Source organism: Jaculus jaculus, chromosome 5 (genome assembly GCF_020740685.1).
Source record: "Jaculus jaculus isolate mJacJac1 chromosome 5, mJacJac1.mat.Y.cur, whole genome shotgun sequence".
Classification (NCBI taxonomy): Eukaryota; Metazoa; Chordata; class Mammalia; order Rodentia; family Dipodidae; genus Jaculus; species Jaculus jaculus.
The window spans coordinates 47,533,409-47,556,598 of record NC_059106.1 but is presented as its reverse complement, the minus strand read 5'-3'; the positions used below and the strand labels follow the sequence as shown (position 1 = coordinate 47,556,598).

Genomic DNA, 23,190 nt, shown 5'->3' with positions numbered 1-23,190 from the left:
CCCCCAAGCCACCTATGTAAACTGGATGCAAAAGGTGGCACAAGCATCTGGTATTTATTTGCAATGGCAAGAGACCCCAGTGTATGGTGTGTCCCTGCCCCCCCCCCCACCACACACAAGTGAAAATTAACAAATAAAGAAAGAAAAGACAAAACAGCCAATCTAAGCCAGGTATGGTGGCACCTGACTTTAGTCCCAGTGCCTGGAAGGCTGAGGCAAGAGGATCAGGGAGAGCAGGAGAGAAGCCAGCCTGAGGCTACAGAATGAATTCCATGTCACCTTATCCTGCAGCCTGGGCTAGGACACACCTTGCCTGGAAACAAACACAAAACAGCCACATTTAGCTTTTTTGTTCCTGTATCCTGAGTGAAAGATGGGCGTGTCAGAATGTTCAGGGCTTGGGCGAAAAGGGCTCTTTGTGAAGCATTTTAGAATATCTCTGAGGCCTCACAAGTTATCCAGTCTAGTTCTTGCTGCAAATTTGAGAAGATATAATGAAAATATTTTCCAGCTGGGCAGCACTCAGGAGGCAGAGGTAGGAGGACTGGCTGAGTTCCAGGCCACCCTGAACTACATAGTGAGTTCCAGGTTAGCCTGCGCTAGAGAGAAACCCTACCATGGAAAACCACACACACACACACACACACACATATATTTTTTTCCCCGAGTGAGGAAGCTGGGACTCAGTGGGGAGACCTCTTGGTGAAGCACCATACAATTGTGGAAAAGTAAGGTTTAATCTTCAGCCTCAGCATTGGCCAGTAGATACACAGATGAGGAAATAGCACTGTGAATGCATTGGGAACATAGATGAATGTTTCAGTTGGCATCCTGCTCTACTGGGTGCTGGGGAATTGAACTCCAGCTGGTAGTCTTTGCAAGCAAGCATCTTGCAAATGTGCTTTGATGGCTAATGAGCTATGACACCCAGAGGTGAAAGGGACTGTCTTGAGAAGGGACAGCGTAGCAGTGACACTCCTCCTCCAGCAAGGCTCCACCTCCCATAGATAGATAGAGAGAGAGAGAGAGAGATAGATAGATAGATAGATAGATATGTAATTTTATTTTTTAATTTTTATTAACATTTTTCATGATTATAAAATATATCCCATGGTAATTCCCTCCCTCCCCACCCCCACACTTTCCCATTTGAAATTCCATTTATATTTTATTTTTACTTTTTCAAGGTAGGGTCTCACTCTAGCTCAGGTTGACCTGGAACTCTCTCTATAGTCCCAGGCTGGCAATGATCCTCCATCCTCTGATCCCAAGTGCTGAGATTAAATGTGTGTGCCTCCATGCCTGGCTTTTCACTCTCTCTCTCTCTCTCTCTAGTAAATAAATAAAATGAAATAGACTGATCACAACAATATGGTTATTAGTGCGGGTGTGATGGCGCACACCTTTAATCCCAGCACTCTGGAGGCAGAGGTAGGAGAATTGCCATGAGTTTGAGGCTACTCTGAGACTACAGAGTACATTCCAGGTCAGCCTGGGCTAGAGTGAGACCTTACATAGAAAAACCAAAAATAAAATAAAAATAATAGCATGGTTATTAAATCATATATGGATTTCTTCTCTCCATCTCTGTGCTGTGCTCAGTCTGCTTCAGGTGAAGCAGATGGTACCGTGCGTGCCACATGCCAAGTGCCATGAGACCATGCCGTAAGTACAGGACATAGCTGAGGTAACTTGTTCAGGTTACGTGACCACATATGCCACACTATGGGACAGTCCACTAGATAACCTTGTTAGCTACTGAGTTACAAAAGAGGGTAGCTGGTCATGGTGGCGATGTCTTTACTCCCAACACTTGGGGGGCAGAGGCAGGAGGATTGCCTTGAGTTTGAGGCCACCCTGAAACTACATAGTGAATTCCAGGTCAGAGCAAGACCCTAACTCAATCAATCAATCAATCAATCAATAAAGGGGTGGGGTTGCTGTAAACCCTGTGGACAAACTCCTCAGCAGGGCTCTAGGGAGAATGCATACCATTTAGAAACAGGTAAATTGTGTATTTCTGGGATTTTTCCATGGAATTCTTTTAGACCGTGGTGGAGAGTGAGAGTAACTTAAACCACAGATGAGACTGGCTGAGGGGACTGCGGCAGCTGGGGAAAGCAAGATGTGGCTTGGTGGATCAGGGCTGCTGGGGACAAATCCGACCTTTCCGTTCATTATTTTATATTTTATTTTATTATTCCATTTCATTTTATTAAGCAAGGGGAGTCTATGTAGGGTCTTGCTCTAGCCCAGACCAACCTGAAATTCAGTGTGCAGCCTCATGGCATCCTTGAACTCATGGCGATCCTCCTCCCTCTGCTTCCCCAGCGCTGGGACTAACGGCGTGCGCCACCACGCCCAACCTTTTCTGTTGATTGCCAAGGAAGGTGACATTGGGAAGGATGGCTTAACACGTGAGAGCAGGCAGATAGCCTACCACAGACGTGGACAAGAGACCCCAGGCAGGTGCAGGAGGGTACCAGTGTGGATCCCCCAGTCCCACTCTCAAGGTGGAGCTGCCCCTTCAGACCCTCGCCCAGGCTGGGAGGAACCCAAGCCCCTGCAGGAGCAGACTGGAGGGGGTTGGGCTGGCACACTCACTTTCTTCATGTTCATCTTTTTTCCTGGGAGCAATGAGTGGGACAGTCAAGAGCAGCCTCCCAGTGTGGCAGGGAAGTTGCCACCAGAGGACAGCAGCTCTCTGAGGGAGTGTCCATCCGTGACCTTGAGCCTGCTGCTCACGCACAGGGCTGGTGCATTTGAGTCTGACTTAGCATGTAACTGTGAACCTTCTAGAACACGACCTGGAAGGGAATAAACGTTCTTTTCCCTCCACCGCCTGGGGCTAGAGCTTCCCTGTGCTTTCACCAGCTTGGTAAGGCTGTCTCCTTGACCTTCACAGGACAGCTCTGCTCTGCTAGCCTAGATTCTGGAACAGGACGCATCAAATCGGGACAATGCACAGAGAAAGGCAGCAATCAGGACAGGGAGGACAGAGAGGGGAGAGTGTGGAGAGGGGGGGTTGGAGCCTGGAGCAGCTGTGCAGATCCAGGGAAGCTGTAGAGGAGAAAAGAAGAGAGGCTTCTTAGATACGTCTTTAAATGCTATTCAAGTACCAGCAAAAACTGACTGCAAGAGTCAGGTATGGTGGCACTCATCTTTAGTCCCAGCACGGGGTAGACTAAGGTAGGAGGATTACTGTGAGTTTGAGGCCAGCCTGGGACTAAACAGTAAATTCCAGGTCAGCCTAGACTAGAATGAGACTGTCTTGGGGGGAGGGGGAATGACTGTAAGGGGTCTAGAGAGATGGCTTAGCAGTTATGTCATTTGCCTGAGAAGCCTAAGGACCCAGATTCCATTCTCCAGGACCTACATAAGCCTACATAAGATGCACAAGGTGACACACACATCTGGAGTTTGTTTGCAGTGGCTAGAGCCCTGACATGCCCACGTGTGAACCCACAAACATGCAAAATAAGTGACTATGTATGTTTTTTAATATTTTATTTTTATTTGACAGAGAAAGAGGGGGAGAGAGAGAATAGGTGCACCAGGGCCTCCAGCCACTGCATATAAACTCCCAGGTTCGATCCTCCAGTTTCCACATAAGCCAGATACACATGGTGGCACATGTGTCTGGAGTTTGTTTGCAGTGGCTAGAGGCCCTGACCTACCCATATTCTTTTTCTCTCTAATAGATAAATAAAGATAAAAACATCTTTAAAAATCGTGCATGTGTGCACATTAAAGAAACATCTTTAAAATATTTTTATTCATTTACTAGAGAAAGAGAGAGTATGGACATGCCAGGGCCTCCTGCCACAGCAAAGGACCTCCAGACACATGGGTCACTGCTTTGTGCATCTGGCTTTATGTGGGTGGTTGGGGAGTTGACTCCTGGGCCCGCAGGCTTTGCAGTGCCTATAACCACTGAGCCATCTCCCCAGCCCCTGGTTGGTTGGTTTGTTGAGACACAGTCTCACAAGAAGAGCACAGACTGAGCTTAAATTTAGAAGCTTCCTGCCTCAGCTTCCTGAGGGCTGAGATTACAGGTGTGAGCCCCCATGCCCAGCTCAATTCAGCAACTTTTTTTCTCAATTTTTATTAACATTTTCCATGATTATAAAATATATCCCATAGTAATACCCTCCCCCCCCCTTTCCCCTTTGAAATTCCACTCTCCATCATATCCCCTCCCCATCTCAATCAGTGTCTCTTTTACTTTGATGTCATGGTCTTTCCTCCTCTTATGATGGTCTTGTGTAGGTAGTGTCAGGCACTGTGAGGTCATGGATATCCAGGCCATTTTATGTCTGGAGGTAGCACATTGTAAGGAGTCCTACCCTTCCTTTGGCTCTTACATTCTTTCTGCCACCTCTTAACCCTGAGCCTTGGAAGGTGTGATTGAGATGTTACTCAGTATTCCAGTCACTTCTTTTCAGCACTATGATACCTTCTGAGTCATCCCAAGGTCACTGCCATCTGAAAACAGAAGATTCTCTACCCAAAGTGAGAGTAACGTTAATATAAGGGTATAAATATTAAGAGAAGTGCTTACTAGGCAGTTTAATAAGCATAGTATATACACTTATCCAGACATCAGCAGATGTTACACCCCTAGGGCTAATCACTACCCCTGTTTTAAGTGTTCAGCATCAGGGATGTATTCCCTCCCATGGAGCAGACCTCCGGTCCTATTGGAGGGCAGTTGGTTTCCACCGTAACAGACGTACCACTATTGCACCCGTTGGCTCATTTGGCCTGGCTGGCCATCAATTCAGCAATTTTAAGTAATTGTACATAGCTGTGTAGCCATCTCTACACCTCAGTTTTAGAACACTTCCATCACCCCAAAAAGTTTCCTTAAGTTTATGTGCAGTTAACCAGCCCCTAACTCCCAAGCCCACAGCACTGCTTTCTGTCTCGATAGATCAGCTGTCTTTGAACATGTTACATGCAGGGATTCATACATTGTGCCACCATTCCTGACTGGCTCAGGAATGGGAATTCAGCACGGTGTTTTGATGTGCCTCTGTGTTGTAATGTACATGCCACATTTATTCTTTTGTTTATTTTTATTGCTAATACTATTCCCTTATATACCACATTTGGTTTCGTCCATTTGTCAGCTGAAGAATAGCTAGGTTGTTTCCAGTTTTGGGTGCTCTGAGCCATGCTGCGGAGCGGGATGGCCTGGGTGCCTCTAAGTTTATGCTTCTCTTTCCCTTGGCAGACTGCCAGGAGCGCAGCGTGACAGCGACCCTCCCTATGGTTGCTATATTTATTTATTTGCAAGGGGAAGGGTGAGGTTCAAGATAGGGTCTCTCTTTCTAGCCCAGGCTGACCTAGAATTCATTATGTAGTCTCACACTGGCCTTGAACTCACGGTGATCCTCCTACCTCTGCCTCCCTAGTGCGGGGATTAAAGGCGTGCGCCACCACGCCCCTTGTTGTTAATTTCTAGTTACCTATTTGTGAGTGTATGAGCGAGTGCACAAGGGTCTCTTGACACTACAATTAACCACTGGGCCACCTCCCAGGCCACCAGTATCCTTACTTTTTTTTTTTTGGTGGAGGAGGGTTTCGAGGTAGGGTTTCATGCTAGTCCAGGCTGACCTGGGATTCACCATGTAGTCTCAGACTGGCCTCGTGGGTCCTGTAAGCCAGATGCACTAGGGTGCGCATGTGTCTGCAGTTCGTTTGCAGTGTCTGGAGGCCCTAGCGCACCCATTCTCCCTCTCTCTGCCTCTTTCTCTCTCTCAAATAAAAAAACATAAATAAAGTTTAAAAGAATGGAACCGGAATGCACATATGAAGCACTTTCAAGCTGTGTGGCTGCTCTGCCTCCTCGCTGTTTAGGGCTGAGAGGGCTGTCGGACACAGAAGGGCTCGGTGAGGACCAGAGAGCACTGTGGCTGCGGCTACGCTGTGCTCTATTGTTACTGTGTCGTGTTTTCCGTAGCCTTAGGGGTCTTCGGCAGAATACAGAAAGGGTCTCCTATCAGATCCGAGCTTTGGGTACCCTGGCTACATGGAGAATGCGGGAATTTAAAATGTCCCCTCAGGCTCATGTGTTTTGGATACTTGATCCCAAGCTGGTGGCATTGGGGACATGGAGCCTTGCTGAAGGAGGTGTGTCACTGAGGGCGGACCTGGAGGCTCATCAGTCCAGCCCTAAGGGTACTCACACCTGTCTTTCCCTTGTTACCACCTCCAAGCTGGTGTGGCTTGATACGATGCCCAGCTTCTGTTACAGTTGAAACTGGAAGCTGAAACAAACCTTTTCCTCCCAGGAAGCTGCTTCTGGTTGAGTGCTTTGTCTCAGCCATGAGAAGATAACTGGATAAATAAAAAAATGTATTTATTTAAAAATAAGCCAGGCATGGTGGCACATACCTTTAATCCCAGCACTCAGGAGGCAGAGGTAGGAAGATCACTGTGAGTTTAAGGCTACCCTGAGACTACAGAGTGAATTCCAGGTCAGCCTGAGCCAGATCAAGACTCTATATCAAAAAGTAGAAATTTAAAAAAAACATAAAAATAAATTTTAAGCCAGGTGTGGTGGTGCACGTCTTTAATCCCAGCACTCAGGAGGCAGAGGTAGAGGATTGCCATGATTTTGAGGCCACCCTGAGATGACAGTGAATTCCAGGTCAGCCTGAGCTAGAGTGAGACCCTACCTCGAAAAACCAAAAAATAAAATAAAATAAATTTTAAAAATATTTTTAAAAACTGACTGCTACAGAGAAAAGTGTACCTGCTTCTGCCACTGGCGAGCATAGGTGAATTGGTTTTATCCAGGAATTGTCTGTTCCTTTTTTGTTTTTTTCGAGGTAGGGTCTCACTGTAGCCCAGGCTGACCTGGAATTCACTATGTAGTCTCAGGGTGGCCTCGAACTCTTGGCAATTCTCCTACCTCTGCCTCCTAAATGCTGGGATTAAAGGCGTGAGCTAACCTGCCTGGTGCTTGTCTGTTTATTGAACTCAGTATGGTGGCTTTGGAAAGTGTATGCAAATGTATGCAAATTATATTCAAGTTCACATGAAAATAGCTGGTGTGTACCTCGTCTGCCTTTACTAGAGACAATTCTTGTAGATTTCTACTCTGCCACCCTTGGGTTGTGTCAGCTTTCCAATCTGCTCTCTCAGAAACACACACACCTGGATGGGGAGAGAAGTGCACGTGGGTGTGCACATGTCTGCAAGTGGGTCGTGGTGGGAAGAGGGAGACAGCAATAACAGCTTTGACACGGCTCAGCAAGCAAATGGGAATGGTGGATCTGAGATTTCAAACTTTCACACTGGGCGGGGGGTGGGTTGAGGAGATAGATCAGTGACTAAAGGCTTTTGCTTACAAGCTGGCTGGGCCACGTTCAATTCCCCAGCACCCATATACAGCCTTGTTACACAGTGACACATGCATCTGTGATCTTACAGCAATGGGAGACAGAGTCAGAAGAATCTGGAAGCTCCTGGGCCAACTAGACTGGTGCATATGTAGGAGAGGAAAGGAAAAGGAGAGCCTGTCCCAGAAAGAAGGTGGAAGGAGAGGAAAAACACCTCCAAGCGGACCTTCACACACCCACTGTGGAACACACACGTACACCATACAGCACACATTTTAAAAAAATCAACCGGGCTGGAGGGATGGCTTAGCAGTTTAGGTGTTTGTCTGCAAAGCCAAAGGACTCAGGTTCGATTCCGCAGGACCCACGTAAGCCAGATGCACAAGATGGCGCATGCATCTAGAGTTCATTTGCTGTGGCTGGAGCCCTGGCATGCCCATTCTCTCTCTCTCCCCCTCTTTTTCTCTCTCTTTCTATCAGATAAATAAATAAACTAAAATATTTTTTTAAAAAGTCAACCTCCAGTCTCTGAGACCAATCTCCAAGCAACCTATACTTTTTTAAAAAAAATATATTTTATATATTTATTTAAGAGAGAGAAAGAGATAGACAGAGACAGTGAGAGAGAGGTGAGAGAATAGGCACGCCAGGGCCTCCAGCCCACTGCAAACAAACTCCAGATGCATGCGCCTCCTTGTGCATCTGGCTTGTGTGGGTCCTGGGGAATCGAACTGGAGTCCTTTGGCTTTGCAGGCAAATGCCTTAACCAGCTAAGCCATCTTGTCCAGCCCTATACTTTTTTTTTTAAGTTTATTTTCTTCAAGGTAGGGTCTCACTCTAGCCCAGGCTAACCTGACACTCACTCTGTAGTCCCAGGCTGGTCTCGAACTCACAGCGATTCTCCTACCTCTGCCTCCAGAGCGCTGGGAATGAAGGCGTACGCAACCACATACTTCTAATCAGCATTCACTGAGAGAGCTCCGCATGTGACATCTTGCACAGGTGAGGCCCTAGGAGCTGCTGGGGGAACTCGGGAGATGCATTCCTGAGATTGACCCGTCACGTGACCTCGGGGCCCTTCAGCTGTGTCCAGCTGAGATGTCCATGAACCTTCTGAAGCCCAATTTCTGAAAACGGCCAGGACGACACAAGATGTGCCTCCCCCACCCCTGCTGTTGTTCTGGGTGTGTGGGGGGGTGTTCTTGTACAAGGCTGAGAGCTCGCAGGGTCACCACTGCTAACTGTAAGGGGAGGCTGTGAACAAGGAGGGGCGGTCAGGAGGCCACACGGCAGTCTGGAGGGTTGGCGGGGCCATCAGATAGCTCAGTATGAGCTTTCTGCAGCAATTCAGCTCAAGTACTTTGTCCAATTGCCATTCTGGACAGCACACTCGTTTGTTCCCACAGGCGCACACTCGTTCGTTCATCCGGCAAAGATGCACAGAGCATCAGCTCTGGGCTCGGCGCTCGGCAGGGCTACAGGTTGTGAGGACAGACAGGACAAGGTCATCCTCGCTCACAAGGACCTTTTCCTGCTGTCCTTGCTCGCAGGGGACTCTCTCATCTCACCTGAGAGCTCTGCAACCATCTAGAAGCAGAGATTAACATCCCATCAATAAACACGACATGCCTCGTAGTCCTAGAAGCCTGCATTCCAAGAGCTATAAAGGACAAAAGACCTGGCTGTCCCGGGAAGGTCAAGGCCACACAGAGGAATGCATGACATCTCCAAGGGTGAGCAGGAGCCCGCCAGGTGGACTGGCAGAAGGGACACGGCATGCCGGGGTACAGAAGCACGGAGCCACACGGCTGTGTGCCCCAACGGGGGAAGACGGTCGGTGGTGTCACGGTGTGCCGTCCTCCCTCCCTGTCTCTCCAGCCCAGGCGTTCCCTGGCGTCTGTAAACACCAGTGACATTTACAAGCCCACGGTGCTCGGCTGGCAGTTGTAGTAAGCTGTGACTCTGAGCTGTTTGTCCTCCGCTCTTCCCGTGTCTCGTCTGCTCAAAGGGACGATGAGCCACCCTGGAGTGGACACTCTTATCTTGGTCTTCCAGCGCAATGCCTTCCTTTGGAACACTCGTCACCATGCAAGAGATGCAGCTCGCCGGAGGAGGAGGAGGTGTTTGAATCAATGAAAATGCTCCTGCCTTCAGGAGGTACCAATGACTGACATTTCTCCAGGATCCTGCCCACCTTAGTACCTCATTTAACACAATCATTTGTGAGGTAGATAACTAAAGCCTCAATTTACAGATGAAACAATAGAGGCCTCAGAGATGTCCCGGCTTGCAAATGCAAAGCAGCCCAGAAGTGTCGGCTTTGAGTGCAGGCCAACTGGTCCAAAGACTGATGCTTTGAGCTCCAACCCTAACCAAGCTTACCATTCCTGTTTCATTGCACTGGAGAAAACAGTATGAACTTGACTTACAAATCAACATGAAGATCCTGAGCTGCAACGAAACTCTGGCTAGATCCTCTTTTGTTTTGATTTTGTTTGCTTTGTTTTTCAAGGTAAGTCTGGGTTTATACCAGGCTGACCTGGAATTCACTATGTAGTCCCAGGGTGGCCTTGAACTCACAGTGATCCTCCTACCTCTGCCTCCCGAGTGCTGGAATTAAAGGCCTGTGCCACCACGCCTGGCTGAAAGTGTCATTTGCAGGTGACCATTAATGAATTAACCATTTCTCCAATGCCTATTACGTTCTGGGTTGGATTCTGGGAAACCAATGGGATAAAGCATCCCATTTCCATTTTTTTTTTTTTTCTTTTTGGTTTTTCAAGGTAGGGTCCCCCTTTAGCCCAGGCTGACCTGGGATTCACTATGTGGTCTCAGGGTGGCCTCGAACTCATGGTGATCCTCCTACCTGTGCCTCCTGAGTGCTGGGATTAAAGATGAACGCCACCATGCCCAGCTCCCATTTCCATTCTGGGGGGGGGGAGGCGGGTCTCAAAACTGTTGATTTCTCGCGACTGGAAGGATGGCCTAGCAGGAATGGAAGAGCACAGAACTCTGTGGTTGGCAGGACAGTACAATCAGGCTGGTGCAGGCCTCAGCTAAGGGGGAGCTGTGCAGGCCGCAGAGCCACCGAAGGCCACAAGCTGGTCGGGACCATGAGCTCGGCGAGGTACCGGACTGGCTTGCAGGTGGCCTGCGCCAGCTGCTGGGTGAGTGCGCAGAGGAGGCCTCTGGCACCAAGACGCGGGTTGGTGCTCACCACGAGCATAGGCATGACGGTGGAGGAAGAGTGGGCCCGGGTCAGAAGCACAGGACAACACACGGCTCAGCCCAGGCCCAGGGCCCACCGTCCAGCACCGCCGCCTCCCATTTCCATTTTTATGAGGAAAGACAGTGATGAGAACAGACTAGCCGCAGGCTGGAGAGACGGCTCAACAGTTAAGGTGCTTGCCTGCAAAGCCTAACTAACAACTTGGGTTCAATTCCCCAGTATCCACATAAAGGTGGATGCACAAAGTGGTGCATGCACCTGGAGTTCATCTGCAGCAGCTACAGGCCCTGGTGCACCCATTCTCTGTCTCTTCTTCCGCTCTGCCTCTCTGACTGCAAATAAATAAATATTTTTTTTTAAAAGTTGGGGGACTGGAGAAATGGTTTAACGGTTAAGGCACTTGCCAGTAAAGCCAAAGGATTCCAGTTTTTACCCAGTACCCACACAAAGCCAGATGCACAAGGGGGTGCATGCATCTGGAGTTGGTTTACAGTGGCTAGAGGCCCTGGCATGCACTCTTTCTCTCTTAAATAAACACAAATAAGAATATATATCTTTTTAATTTAGCCAAGGCCAGGTCAGGTGATAATATATACTTGATGGAAAGAAAACAGAGGGAGCATAGGATCACTGAGAAAAGATGGGAAGTCAGGAGGAGGTAGCATTTGGACTAAGAAAATCCAAATGACCCAATATTACCAATCATGGCACAAGCTGGGGGCTGGGACAGTCCAGGCAGGTGTATTGGAAGACCCCAGTGGTTGGAGTGTGGTGAACCACAGGTAAAAGGATCACAAATTGGGAGGGAAATGTATGTAGAGTTAGACCATGCAGGGCCTGGTGGGGTTTGGTTCCAAAGCCTTTAGTGTATTAGTTAGTTATTGCTGTGTAACAAAATATCCTTCTGCCCCTTTAACAGTTTAAAACTATGTTGTTAAGCTAGGTGTGGTCTTGCACACCTTTAATCCCAGCACTCAGGAGGCAGAGGTAGGAGAATTGCCAAGAGTTCCAAGACCACCCTGAGACTACATACTTAACTCCAGGTCAGCCTGAGCCAGAGTGAGGAGATCCTACCTCAAAAAACAAAAACAAAAACAAACAAAAAAACCCTACATTATTTGATCTCAATTTCTTTTTATTTTGTTTTTTCAAGGTAGGGTCTTGCTCTAGTCCAGGCTGATCTGATACTCATTATGCAGTCTCAGGCTGGCCTTGAACTCAGCAATCCTCCTACTTCTGCCTCCCGAGTGCTGGGATTAAACTGGCTCACAGTTTCAAGGGGAAGTTCTATCATGGTGGGGAAGCATGGCAGGAGCAGGAAGCTGATGCCACATCCTGACATCACCAAGGAAGGAAGAGAGAGAGAATGGGCCACACATGGTGGCACACACCTTTAATCCCAGCACTCGGGAGGCAAAGGTAGGAGGATCGCTGTATGAGGCCAGCCTGAGACTACATGGTGAATTTCAAGCCAGCTTGGGCTACACCAAGACCCTACCTGAGAAAAGAGAGAGAGAGAGAGAGAATGGCCAATAGGGCTGGGCTGTAACACCTCAAGGTCCCACCCCACCTAGTGACATTTCCTTCAGCAAGTCTCCACTTTCTAAAGGTTCCACAACCTTCCCACTGAGGATTAAGTATCCAAACACATGAGTCTATGGTGGTGGAGGGGGGAGGGCTTTTTTCAATCCATGGCGTTATGTGACCATCTCAGTGCCAAACCGGTTTCTCATTTAATCCTCAAAGCAATCCAGTGAAGGCCCTCCTCATGTGATTGTAGTTCTTTCTTTCTCCTTCCTTCCTTTCCTTCCTTCCTTGCTTGCCTGCCTCCCTCCCTGCCTGCCTCCCTCCCTCCCTCCCTCCCTCCCTCCCTCCCTCCCTCCCTCCCTCCCCTCCCTCCCTCCCTCCCTCCCTCCCTCTCTCTCTCTCTCTCTCTCTCTCTCTCTCTCTCTCTCTCTCTCTCTCCCCCCCCTAGAGCGTTCAGCTCAGTCATACAGATAGTAGGTGGCGCCCTCTGGTGGTATTAGTGGAGAAACGCAGGACGGTTTGGGTTTAAGCTGTTTAGTGGGGGACCCAGACACAACAGTACCAGAGAGCAGGTTCCATCCATTTACATCACTCCTGGCAAAGGGCTAGAGTGTGTCCTTTCCTCTGAGGACCCAGGGGATGTCCTCGAGTCTCCTACTGGGACAGCCAGGCACTCATCAGAAGTGATTCACACCAGCAACCCAAATGACATCACCAAACACCAGCTACATTCTTATCATTTAAAACAGCGCCTTTGACAGACTGCCATCATCTTGCTTAGAAGTCAGGGCCTAGAACTGGCTAATTTAGATGTCAGTGTGGTAAGGACAGGAGACAACCCGTCGGAGACAACCCGTCGGCTGACCTGGCTCTGTTCTCGGGATCCAGGCCCACCTGGGGCACTACATGACCAACTCCCTGCACGCAGTTCGCCAAGTTCCCACCTCCTGGTGGATGAGAAAGATGAGAAATAAGACCAGACAGGAAGAACTCTGCGCTTGGGAAGCACAAGGATTTGCGATGTGGGGAAGGGGTGAGGAAGGCAGGGCAGAGCCAAGGCGGGATTTTTTTATTGTTGTTTGTCTTAATGTTAGAACACCTTGGGTAAATTACACTCCTGCCTAGAATCTCTCATAATGCATTGTTTCTGAGAATAAATGCAGAAGCACTTTTAAAATTTTCTTTCTTTCTTTTTCTTTTTTTTTTTTTTTTTGAGGTGGGTTCTTGCTCTAGTCCAGGCCAATCTAGAATTCACTCTGTACTCTCAGGCTGGCCTCGAACTCATGGTGAGCCTCCCAGAGTGCTGGGATTGAAAGTGTGCGCCGCCACGCCCGGCTAGAAGCACTTTTGACAGCTAGTACCTCTGGAAGTTTCTCCAGGTCTTTCATCTGCACTGTTGGTCCTCTTACCCTAAGAAGGCTCCCTCCTAGGAGGGCACGGGGTGAGCGGCAAAGGTGGGGACTTACGGTGCCTGTGTTCTATTTCTGGCTCCCATCACTGACTCATAGTGTGACCTTGCTGAGGTCATAGCTAGCGGTTTCTTGCGTGGGGGTGAGGGGAGGCAAGGATGGGGTAAGGATTAGAGGTGGCAAAGCTTTTATTTTCCCAAAGAATAACGGTCCTATGACATGGGGGAGGGGGATCCTCTTGTTCCCCAGGAGTACCAGCCGTGTCTGATTCTGTTGATATTAATGGAAAAAAAAAATTGTTTTAGACTTGGATCTAAATGACTTTGGGGGGCACCTGAAGCAAAAAGCAAGGCATTCCTGCCACAGAAGATGCTCGGCCCACTTTTCCATGCGGTGTCTCCCCCACTTTTTTCCAGTCACATTCCCACACAAGTCATCCCCCTCGGAAGGCGATTTCTCCCTCCTTTCCACGTGAGGGAGTGGAATGTCCCAGCAATCTCATTCCCAGAAGCCCCTTGTGTTAGTCTGCTTCTGGTCATGGCCCTGATTTGCAAGCCTTAATTGGCTAAATAATCTGGGTTTATTAGGTAGAAATTCGTCGTTTTCATTCATCAAAGTCACCCATGATGGAGTGCCAGTTAAAAGTTTCTGCTCAGCACAAACGACGAGTGTGGGACACCAAGTCAACTGCCAAGAACTGCAGTGTTTACTCCCCAGTGGCCTCCTATCTTATCTAGGCTTAAAGGCTAAAGATTTTCACCAGACTGAAATTTTATCTTCAACAGACCAAGGATGAGGAGTCCCCGAAAAAACTGATTGATCGGCGGTGAGGAGGAGGACACATCACAGGCTGCCGTGAGTCTTGCCGGGAAGGCTTGTGCCCATCCCAACCCACCGGCACATGGGCAGACAAACAGCAGTCCCCACCCATCTGGGCGTCATGGGGTGAAATGACGAACAGAGCTCACATTGGGAATGGGTGCTCCTCAGCCCTGTGTTACCAGCCAGCACTGAGCCTGAGGGTCCAGAAGACCAACTGGGGTCGGCGTGGTGGCGCACGCCTTTAATCCCAGCACTCGGGAGGCAGAGGTAGGAGGATCACCATGAGTTCAAGGCCATCCTGAGACTACAGGGTGAATTATAGGTCAGCCTGGGCTAGAGTGAAACCCCACCTCAAAAAAAAAAAAAAAAAAAAAACCCAAAAAAGACAACTAACTGATCCTTTCCGGATGCTTCTGCAGAACTGGAAGAGGTGGTGGGTTGTTTATTCTGAGTCTAGAGAAGCCCTTCAATACATTACTAATGGGGCTAAAAACCCTCTCACGCACCCCACAGCCTTCCATCATCATCATCATCATCTCTCTCTCTCTCTCTCTCTCTCTCTCTCTCTCTCTCTCTCTCTCTCACACACACACACACACACACACACACACACACACACAAAGCAAGGTCTCTTCAAGAGGGTGAGACCAGAACAAAGGCCTGAGGCCCTGAATCTATGGCTCACAAAGGTAAACTAGGGACCCTGGGAGAATGGTGACATTGTCAGGGGGATGGATCACAAGTCTGGCTTGGAGGCCTAGGTGTGAGCAGAGCTTCCTCCATTGAAGGGGTCAAAGCCCAGCCTCTCCTAGGACTCCTGCTCCTCTGGAATCCTTGGCGCCATCCCAGAGGCTCAGTTGCCTGATCCCTGGCTCAGAGGCATCAAGTGGCTGTACTTTTGGAAACACAGCCCGGCTTAGCTTGGAGACTTCAGTGGCAGGCTTCACCAATCCCCAGCAGAGCCAGGGGCCCCAAGCAGGGTCCGTGGGGGGCCTGTCGCTGACAGCTGCTTCCTGGGTTATTTTGGTCCAGGGGGAGTTTGTCAATTCCAGGATATTTGGACTAAAATAGCAAGAGCAGGACAATCTCCTGGTAGCTCAGTGAGGGCCTCTCCGTGTAGAAGTTTATCAACTGGGGAGGGAGGAGAGAAATAAGGTTGCCTAGGAGGGAATTCTCTTGACATTGTCTGAGGCCAACCTCACCAGGCCCTGGTGCGCCTCTGAGCCTTGATAGCTCTTTGACCACTTTCCTAGGCCACCAAAACTAGGATGCCTATAATCCCAGCACCTGGGGATCTGAGGTAGGAGGATCACAATAAGTTGATGACCATCCTGGGCTACGGAGTAAGTTTCAAGTCAGACAGGGCTAGAATGAGAACCTGCCTCAACAAACAAACCAATAAACTGGGGTGCTGGTGGAAGAAGGAAGGAGTCATAGCTTCTCAGAACCACAAAGTGATGACACACACGTTCCCCATTTCGCAAATGTCTCCACAGGAGCTGGGAGGGGGATCCCAGGCCAAAGAAGGACTTCCAAAGGGGCCTTGGTACCTCCTGGTCGGGATGAATAGGTTTCATCAGGGACCAGCATGGAAAGTGCTGACTGGCCGTGGCCACACAGGGAGCCTGGTGTGTGTGTGGGCGGGGGGGTGGGGGCGGATAGAGGGGGACCACACTAGCCTTACCCTCCCTCCTTCTCTAGGAGATGGGCAAGAAGTGGAGGGAGGTCCAGCCACCCTGGAACCCCGCCCGAACTCCGCTCAGCAGTCCCTGGCGCGTGGACTTCACGGCTCTCGGGAGGAGAGAGCGCGAGTGACCCGTCCCCTCCCCACCCCACCTGGGGCCATTTCGGTGGCTCCAGGGGACGCAGGCCCCGGACACGCCTTATGGGAACCTCTGGGTGGGGTGGGGGGCAGGGGGACTCGGTTACCGAACTTACTCCATCAACGCCGCTAGCCACATCCACATCCACGCGGCAGATCCCACTTGCCGGCCCGAGTGGGGCGGCGCGGGAGGCTCTCTCTCCGCTGCGGGCCCCTGCCCGGGGCTGGGGATTTTCCAGCGGGTCGGTTTCCCGTGTGGGTAACTCCTGCCTCTCCGCTCCCTCCTCCCCGCCCTCCCTCTTCCCTCTTCCCTCCCTCCCTCGCTCGCTCGCTCCCTCCCCGCCGCCCGGACACCCCGGGTCGCTCGGCCCGCGCGCGGCACTCGGTCGCCCCCACGCGCCGGGGCGCAGCTGGCCCGCCCATCCCCGCCGCCCTCGGGCTCCTCGCGCCGGGTGTAGCCGGGACACCCCACCCCCTCTTCTCCCGACCCCCTACTCTCCATCGGATCGCGCCCGGGGGGAACAGAAGCTCTCCCCCGGGGGGAATCATGCGTGCCCGGGCCGTCCCCCGGCGCCCGGCCGGCGCCTCCGCGGCGGCGCTCGGGCTCGGCAGCCTCCTGCTGCTCCTCGGGCCCGGGCGCGCGTGCCCCGCGGGCTGCGCCTGCACCGACCCGCACACCGTGGACTGCCGCGACCGCGGGCTGCCCAGCGTGCCCGACCCCTTCCCCCTGGACGTGCGCAAGCTGCTGGTGGCCGGCAACCGCATCCAGCGCATCCCCGAGGACTTCTTCATCTTCCACGGGGACCTGGTGTACCTGGACTTCAGGAACAACTCGCTGCGCTCGCTGGACGAGGGCACGTTCAGCGGCTCGGCCAAGCTCGCCTTCCTCGACCTCAGTTACAACAATCTCACCCAGCTGGGGGCCGGCGCCTTCCGCTCGGCCGGGAGGCTCGTCAAACTGAGCCTGGCCAACAACCGCCTGGCCGGCGTCCACGAGGATGCCTTCGAGAGCCTGCGGTCCCTGCAGGTGCTCGAACTCAACGACAACAACCTGCGCAGCCTCAGCGTGGCCGCCCTGGACGCCCTGCCCGCGCTGCGCACCCTGCGCCTGGACGGCAACCCCTGGCTGTGCGACTGCGACTTCGCCCATCTCTTCTCCTGGATCCAGGAGAACGCATCCAAATTGCCCAAAGGTGAGCCGGTGGGCGTGGGAAGGGGGCAGGCCGAGACCGTCACAGCCCGGGATGTGACGGGCCTCACCCGAGGTGCAGCTCTCAGAGGTTTCTGGTTTGAACTTCTCGTGGCTTTCTGCTGGTACGAAGTGTTTTTTTTTTTTTATTGGGGGTGGGGGGAGCGGAGGAACCCATGCAGATTTCTTCAGAGTTTCCCAGACTTGCTTCTTTTGCAACTTGTTCCCAAGTTAGGACCTGCTTTTCTCCATCACCTGGGGTCAGCTCCCGGGAAGCCTTTGGGTCCTAGCACCCGAGTGGGTGGGTGTAGGAAATGGATGGATCTCTCCTGATGGAAAGTACTATATTGGGTGGAAGCGTGCGCCATGCCCAAGACTCGGAGGAGAGGAGCCGTCCCGTTCTGAGGACTGTCCCCCAGCCACAGATCACAAGCCAGTCCCTATCCCCAGCTCCACTTGGCTCTTCTGTCCACACAGGGGGTGAGGAACGTTCCTGGGGAGGTCTAAGGCAACCTCTGAAGGCCAGCAGGGCCGCAATGAGCTGTACCTCTGCGGGCTTTTCAGTCCACGTGTACAAAAGTGGATCAAAATCCCTGCAGGTGGGTCTCCCCACCCCTCCTCTTTCCTGGTGCCCTCTTCTGGCACCATGGACACACATACCCTGTTGGCAGAAGAGAAGGCAGGGCACAGGCAGGCAGATGGCCGCGGGAAGGCCACATGAAGAAAAATAAAGGCAGGGTGGAAAGGAAAGGGACCGGGGCGTCCATTACAATGGGCAGGTTGGGGGCAGATGGTGTCTTTACTGTGGGTGTTTCTACTTGTCAGCCTGTGTGCATTGGTTCAGACTCGCTTCCCACTGTACCCTAAAGCTTTGGTGGACCTGGAGGCAGGGATATAACATTCTAAAAGGTCATGTAGGAGCTGGCAAGATGGCTCAGTGGTTAAAGGTGCTTGCTTACAAAGCTCTGTGGGCCTGTCAGGGTTTACAGCAGCAAGAGACTCGCGCGTGCGCACACACATGCGGAAATTTAAAAATTATTTAAAGGTGTTGTAGCTGCAGGTTTGACTTCTGTATATCTTTGCTCATCTACTGAAAGCTCAGGAACATTGCGAGGCTATGCATTCAGTGTCCACTTGCTTTATGTTTAAAAAATCATACTTTATTTTTATTCATTTATTTGAAAGAGAGAAAGAGGCAGAAAGAAACAGGCAGACAGAACAGGGCATGCCAGGGCCTCCAGCCACTGTAAACGAACTGCAAATGTATGTACCACCGTGTGCATCTGGCTCACCTGGGTCCGGGGGAATCGAACCTGGGTACTTTGGCTTTGCAGGTGAGTGCCTTAAGTGCTAAGCCATCTCTCCAGTCCCACTTGCTTTATTCTGTATTGTCACAGGCACACGCACACGCCTGAGCAGTGCCTCAGGACAGGCACCTTCTGAGCCAGCACTTGCTGTCTGGTTGGCTCTACCATGTGAGCAATTCCTGAAAGATCTAGTGTCCAAGGTGCAGAGTCCCTGAGCTTTAAACCTTGTCTTCATCCTCTTGCCTGGCTCTTCATGTCAGCAGAAGAAGCTGAGTGACAAGAACACTCGAGGGAGAGGGTCACCCTGTGTGCAGTTGCTTGTGCCTTGGAGAGCGCATGGACTACGCCCTCGTGGGCCTGGGTGGCCAAGCAGCCCCCATCGCCTTCCAGACGAGAGCAAGGTGTTCTGGGGTCGTGAGCTCCAAATCCAGTCTCAGTTCTGCTGTAGGTGCCTGGGACCTTCAGCAGGTCAGTTACTACTTCTGTGGCTCAGTTTACTCATTTCTAGAGTACTTGAATTGACCTCCGAGACCTCCACGGGGCCCTGTGTCAGAGTCTGGTCTCGCATGTGGATTCGGGCGTAAGGCACCGGCGACTCTGAGAAGGTCCTAGGCAGTTTTTGAGACTTTCCTTCCTCTTGCTTGGAATTAGAACGCGGGGGGTGCAGTGTTGTCTACCCCACCAGGTGGTGGTCAAGAGCAAAAGCCAGGTGAAAGCCCGGAGCAAACAGAGAGCGAGCTGTCACCCCTCCACTGTCCATCATTCAGAGGACACCAGGTGGGTATGCGAGGCTGACAGGCTCAGAGCAAGGGATAGTGTTGGGGACTTGAGGACAGGTCATGGCTGGAGGAGGAATGTTTTCGTCCAGCCAGGAGAGGAGGGAGGCAGCTGGAGGACACCTCCCGGGGCACATGGCCAAGGGCAGCTGCCTGTGGAGTATGTCCAGAGCGGTGTCCCCAGAGTGAACCAGAGGCAGGGAGGATGGCGTAAGAGCTGCCTCAAGCTGAGACCCAAGTGGGAGAAATGAATCCTCAATCAGGTTAATGATCTTGGATGAGCCCCTGACCTCCCTGAGCCTCAGTTGTCCTACGTCTGAGTTCAGAATGTGGCCAGTGTCCTCCACGCCCACCATACTCACCATAATGGACACAGGGATGCTGAGCACAGTGTAAATGTTCAGTAGGTGTTGATGCCCTCTCCGTACCTTCATCTGTATTGCCTATTTATTTTTTAAAATTTTTTATTTATTTATTGAGAAAGAGATTGGGTATGCCAGGGTCTTCAGCCATTGTGAATTAACTCCACACATGTGCACCCCTTGTGTGCATTGCAGCATTGTGTGCCAGCATAACTGTACGTCTGGCTTACGTAGGACCTGGAGATTTGAACATGAGTTATTAGGCGTCACAGGCAAGTGCCTTAACTGCTAAGCCATCTCTCCAGCACCTCTTTATTTTTTATTTTATTTTTTGGTTTTTTTTCACCTCTTTATTTTTAAAATATTATTTATTTGTTTGAGACAGAGAGAAAAAGAGTATGGGCACACCAGGGCCTCTTGCCACTGCAAACCAACTCCAGATGCATGTACCACTTGGAGCATCTGGCTTAACGTGGGTTCTGGGGAATCGAAGTCAGGCCATCAGTCTTCGCAAACAAGCACCTTTAACCACTGAGCTATCTCACCAACCTGCCTCTTTTGTGTGTATGTGTGTGTGTGTGTGTGTGTGTGTGTGTGTGAGAGAGAGAGAGAGAGAAAGAGTGCATGTGTGTTCTGGTATGCATGTGCATGTCTTCATGTGGAGGCCGGAGGACAACTTCAAGTGTCATCCTCAAGAACAACATTTAGGGCTGGAAAGATGGCTTACTGGTGAAGGCACTTGCCTACAAAGCCAAAAAAGATCCTGGTCCGATTCTTCAGGATCCACGTAAGCCAGATGCATGGGGGGCGCAGGCATCTGGAGTTGGTTTGCAGTGGCTGGAGGCCCTGGCGTGCCCATTCTCTCTCTCTCTCAAATAAATAAATACAATACGTTAAGAAGAAAAAAAAAGGAACATCTCCCTCTGTTGAGACAGGCTCTCTCACCGGTGAAGCTCGGCCAGCCAGTGAGCCCCAGGGATCCTTCTGTGTGTGTCTCAGTAGCACCGGGTCACTAACGTGACCTAGATCCATCACACCCAGCGTTCGCACTTGCGTTCCGGGGATTGAACCTGGGTCCTCAGGCTTATAGGACAAGCATTTGGCCATCAGTGTTATCTCCCTAGCACCAGTGTGCTGCTTCTTATTAAAAAAAAAAAAAAAAAGGCACTGTGGTGGTTTGATTCAGGTGTCCCCCATAAACTTAGGTGTTCTGAATGCTAGCTCCCCAGCTGATGGATATTTGGGAATTAATGCCTCCTGGAGGGAGTGTATTGTTGGGGGTGGGCTTATGGGCTTTATAGCCAGTTTCCCCATGCCAGTGTTTGGCACACCCTCCTGTTGCTGTGTTCCATCTTATGTTGGCCAGGGGGTGATGTCCACCCTCTGCTCATGCCATCGTTTTTCCCTGCCATCGTGGAGCTTCCCCTCAAGCCTGTAAGCCAAAATAAAACTCTTTTTCCCAGAAGCTGCTCTTGGTTGGGTGATTTCTACCAGCAATGCGAACCGGACTGCAACAGGCACACTCACCTTTATACCTCTAATCCCAGCACTCTGGAGGTTGAAATAGAGGATCCCTGTGAGTTCAAGGCCAGCCTGGGGCTACAGAGTAAGTTCCAGGTCAGCTAGAGTGAGATCCTACCTCAGAAAACCAAAGAAAATATTATTTATGTGGATTCAATCTAGGCCTAATTGAGATCCTGTAGGTTTTTAAAATTTTTTAAAAAATTTTTTTAAATTTTTTTTATTTGAGAGCGACAGACACAGAGAGAAAGACAGATAGAGGGAGAGAGAGAGAATGGGCGCGCCAGGGCTTCCAGCCTCTGCAAACGAACTCCAGACGCGTGCGCCCCCTTGTGCATCTGGCTAACGTGGGACCTGGGGAACCGAGCCTCGAACCAGGGTCCTTAGGCTTCACAGGCAAGTGCTTAACCGCTAAGCCATCTCTCCAGCCCAGTTTTTTAAATTTTTTTGGTTTATTTTTATTCATTTATTTGAGAGCAACAGACAGAGAAAGAGGCAGAGAGAGAGAGAGAGAGAGAGAATGGGCGCGCCAGGGCCTCCACCCACTGCAAACGAATTCCAGACATGTACGCCCTCTTGTGCATCTGGCTACCGTGGGTCCTGGGGAGTCAAGCTTCGAACCAGGGTCCTTAGGCTTCATAGGCAAGCGCTTAACTGCTAAGCCATCTCTCCAGCCCCCTGTAGGCTTTTTAACCTGTCATTGTTTTTGTAACAAGACCTCAGCTCTTGCACCCAGGTGTTTTTGGTCTGTGAGTCCTGAGATTCACAGTCCCGGGCCTCACCTCTTGCAAGGCAAGTGCTCTATCACTGTGTGGCATAGCAGTTACCCTCTCATTGCTGGGACAGAACACCAGACTGGAAGCAGTTTATAGAAGGAGAGGTTATTTCAGCTAGCAGCAGCTTGTTAATTTGTTTGTTTGTTTTCCGAGGTAGGGTCTCACTGTAGCCCAGGCTGACCTGGAATTCACTATGTAGTCTCAGGGTAGCCTCAAACTCATAGTGATGTGATCCTCCTACCTCTGCCTCCAGAGAGTGCTGGGATTAAAGCGTGCGCCACCATGCCCAGCTATCAGCTGGCAGTTTTGAGGGGAAGTTTCCTCATGGTGTGGTACAAGCAGGAAGCTGGATGGCATTGTCACATATCAGCAGGGAGGGAGGTAATAGAATGGCGAGAAGGGGCCGGATTGTAAGATGCCAGGCCCATCCCCAGTGGTATAAGGTTGTGTCTTCTAAAGGCTCCAAGCTGGGGATTACATATGAGGCTTAATCACAAACACATGAGGCTGTGGGGTCATTTAACATTCAAGCCACCATATTGCACCCCAGTTCCCTCACCTGTACGATGAAGATGACACAGTATATCTTTCATGATGTTGGGAAGCTAAGAAAAGTGCTATTAACAAAGATCCTAGGGGGCTGGAGGGATGGCTGAGCAGTTAAGGCACTTGCCTGCAAAGCCAAAGGACTCAGGTTTGATTCCCCAGGACCCACGTTAGCCAGATGCACAAGGGGGCTCAAGCATCTGGAGTTCATTTGCAGTGGCTGGAGACCCTGATGCGCCCTTTCTCTCTCTCTTTCTCTCCCTCTTTATCTGTCAAATAAATAATTTTTTTTTAAAAAAAAAAAGATCCTAGGGCTGGAGAGATGGCTTAGCAGTTAAGGCAGTTGCCTGCAAAGCCTGAGGACCCAGGTTCAATTCCCCAGGACCCACATAAGCCAGGTGCACAAGATACCTAGAACTGTGCTGTCTCACAGTGGGCATTGTACGATGGCACTGTCATGGTTGTCTCATTGCAAGGAAGGCTTTTGTGCAGTTAAGCCAAGCGCACACAGTGCAAACAGAGCTGGGAGAGAGAGAGAGTACACTAGGATCTCCT

General features: G+C 50.7%; 1 protein-coding gene across 1 annotated transcript in view; it reads left to right on the top strand.

Annotated features, from left to right (window-relative positions):
* The first annotated feature begins 16,690 nt into the window (after positions 1–16,690).
* The window catches only part of Lrrc38 (leucine rich repeat containing 38), an 11,423-nt gene continuing 4,923 nt past the window's right edge, over positions 16,691–23,190 (top strand). The window contains exon 1 of the mRNA XM_004657628.3: positions 16,691–17,351. Within this exon, the coding sequence (XP_004657685.1) occupies positions 16,706–17,351 (646 nt within the window). The 5' untranslated portion in view covers positions 16,691–16,705. The remainder of the gene's footprint in view (positions 17,352–23,190) is intronic.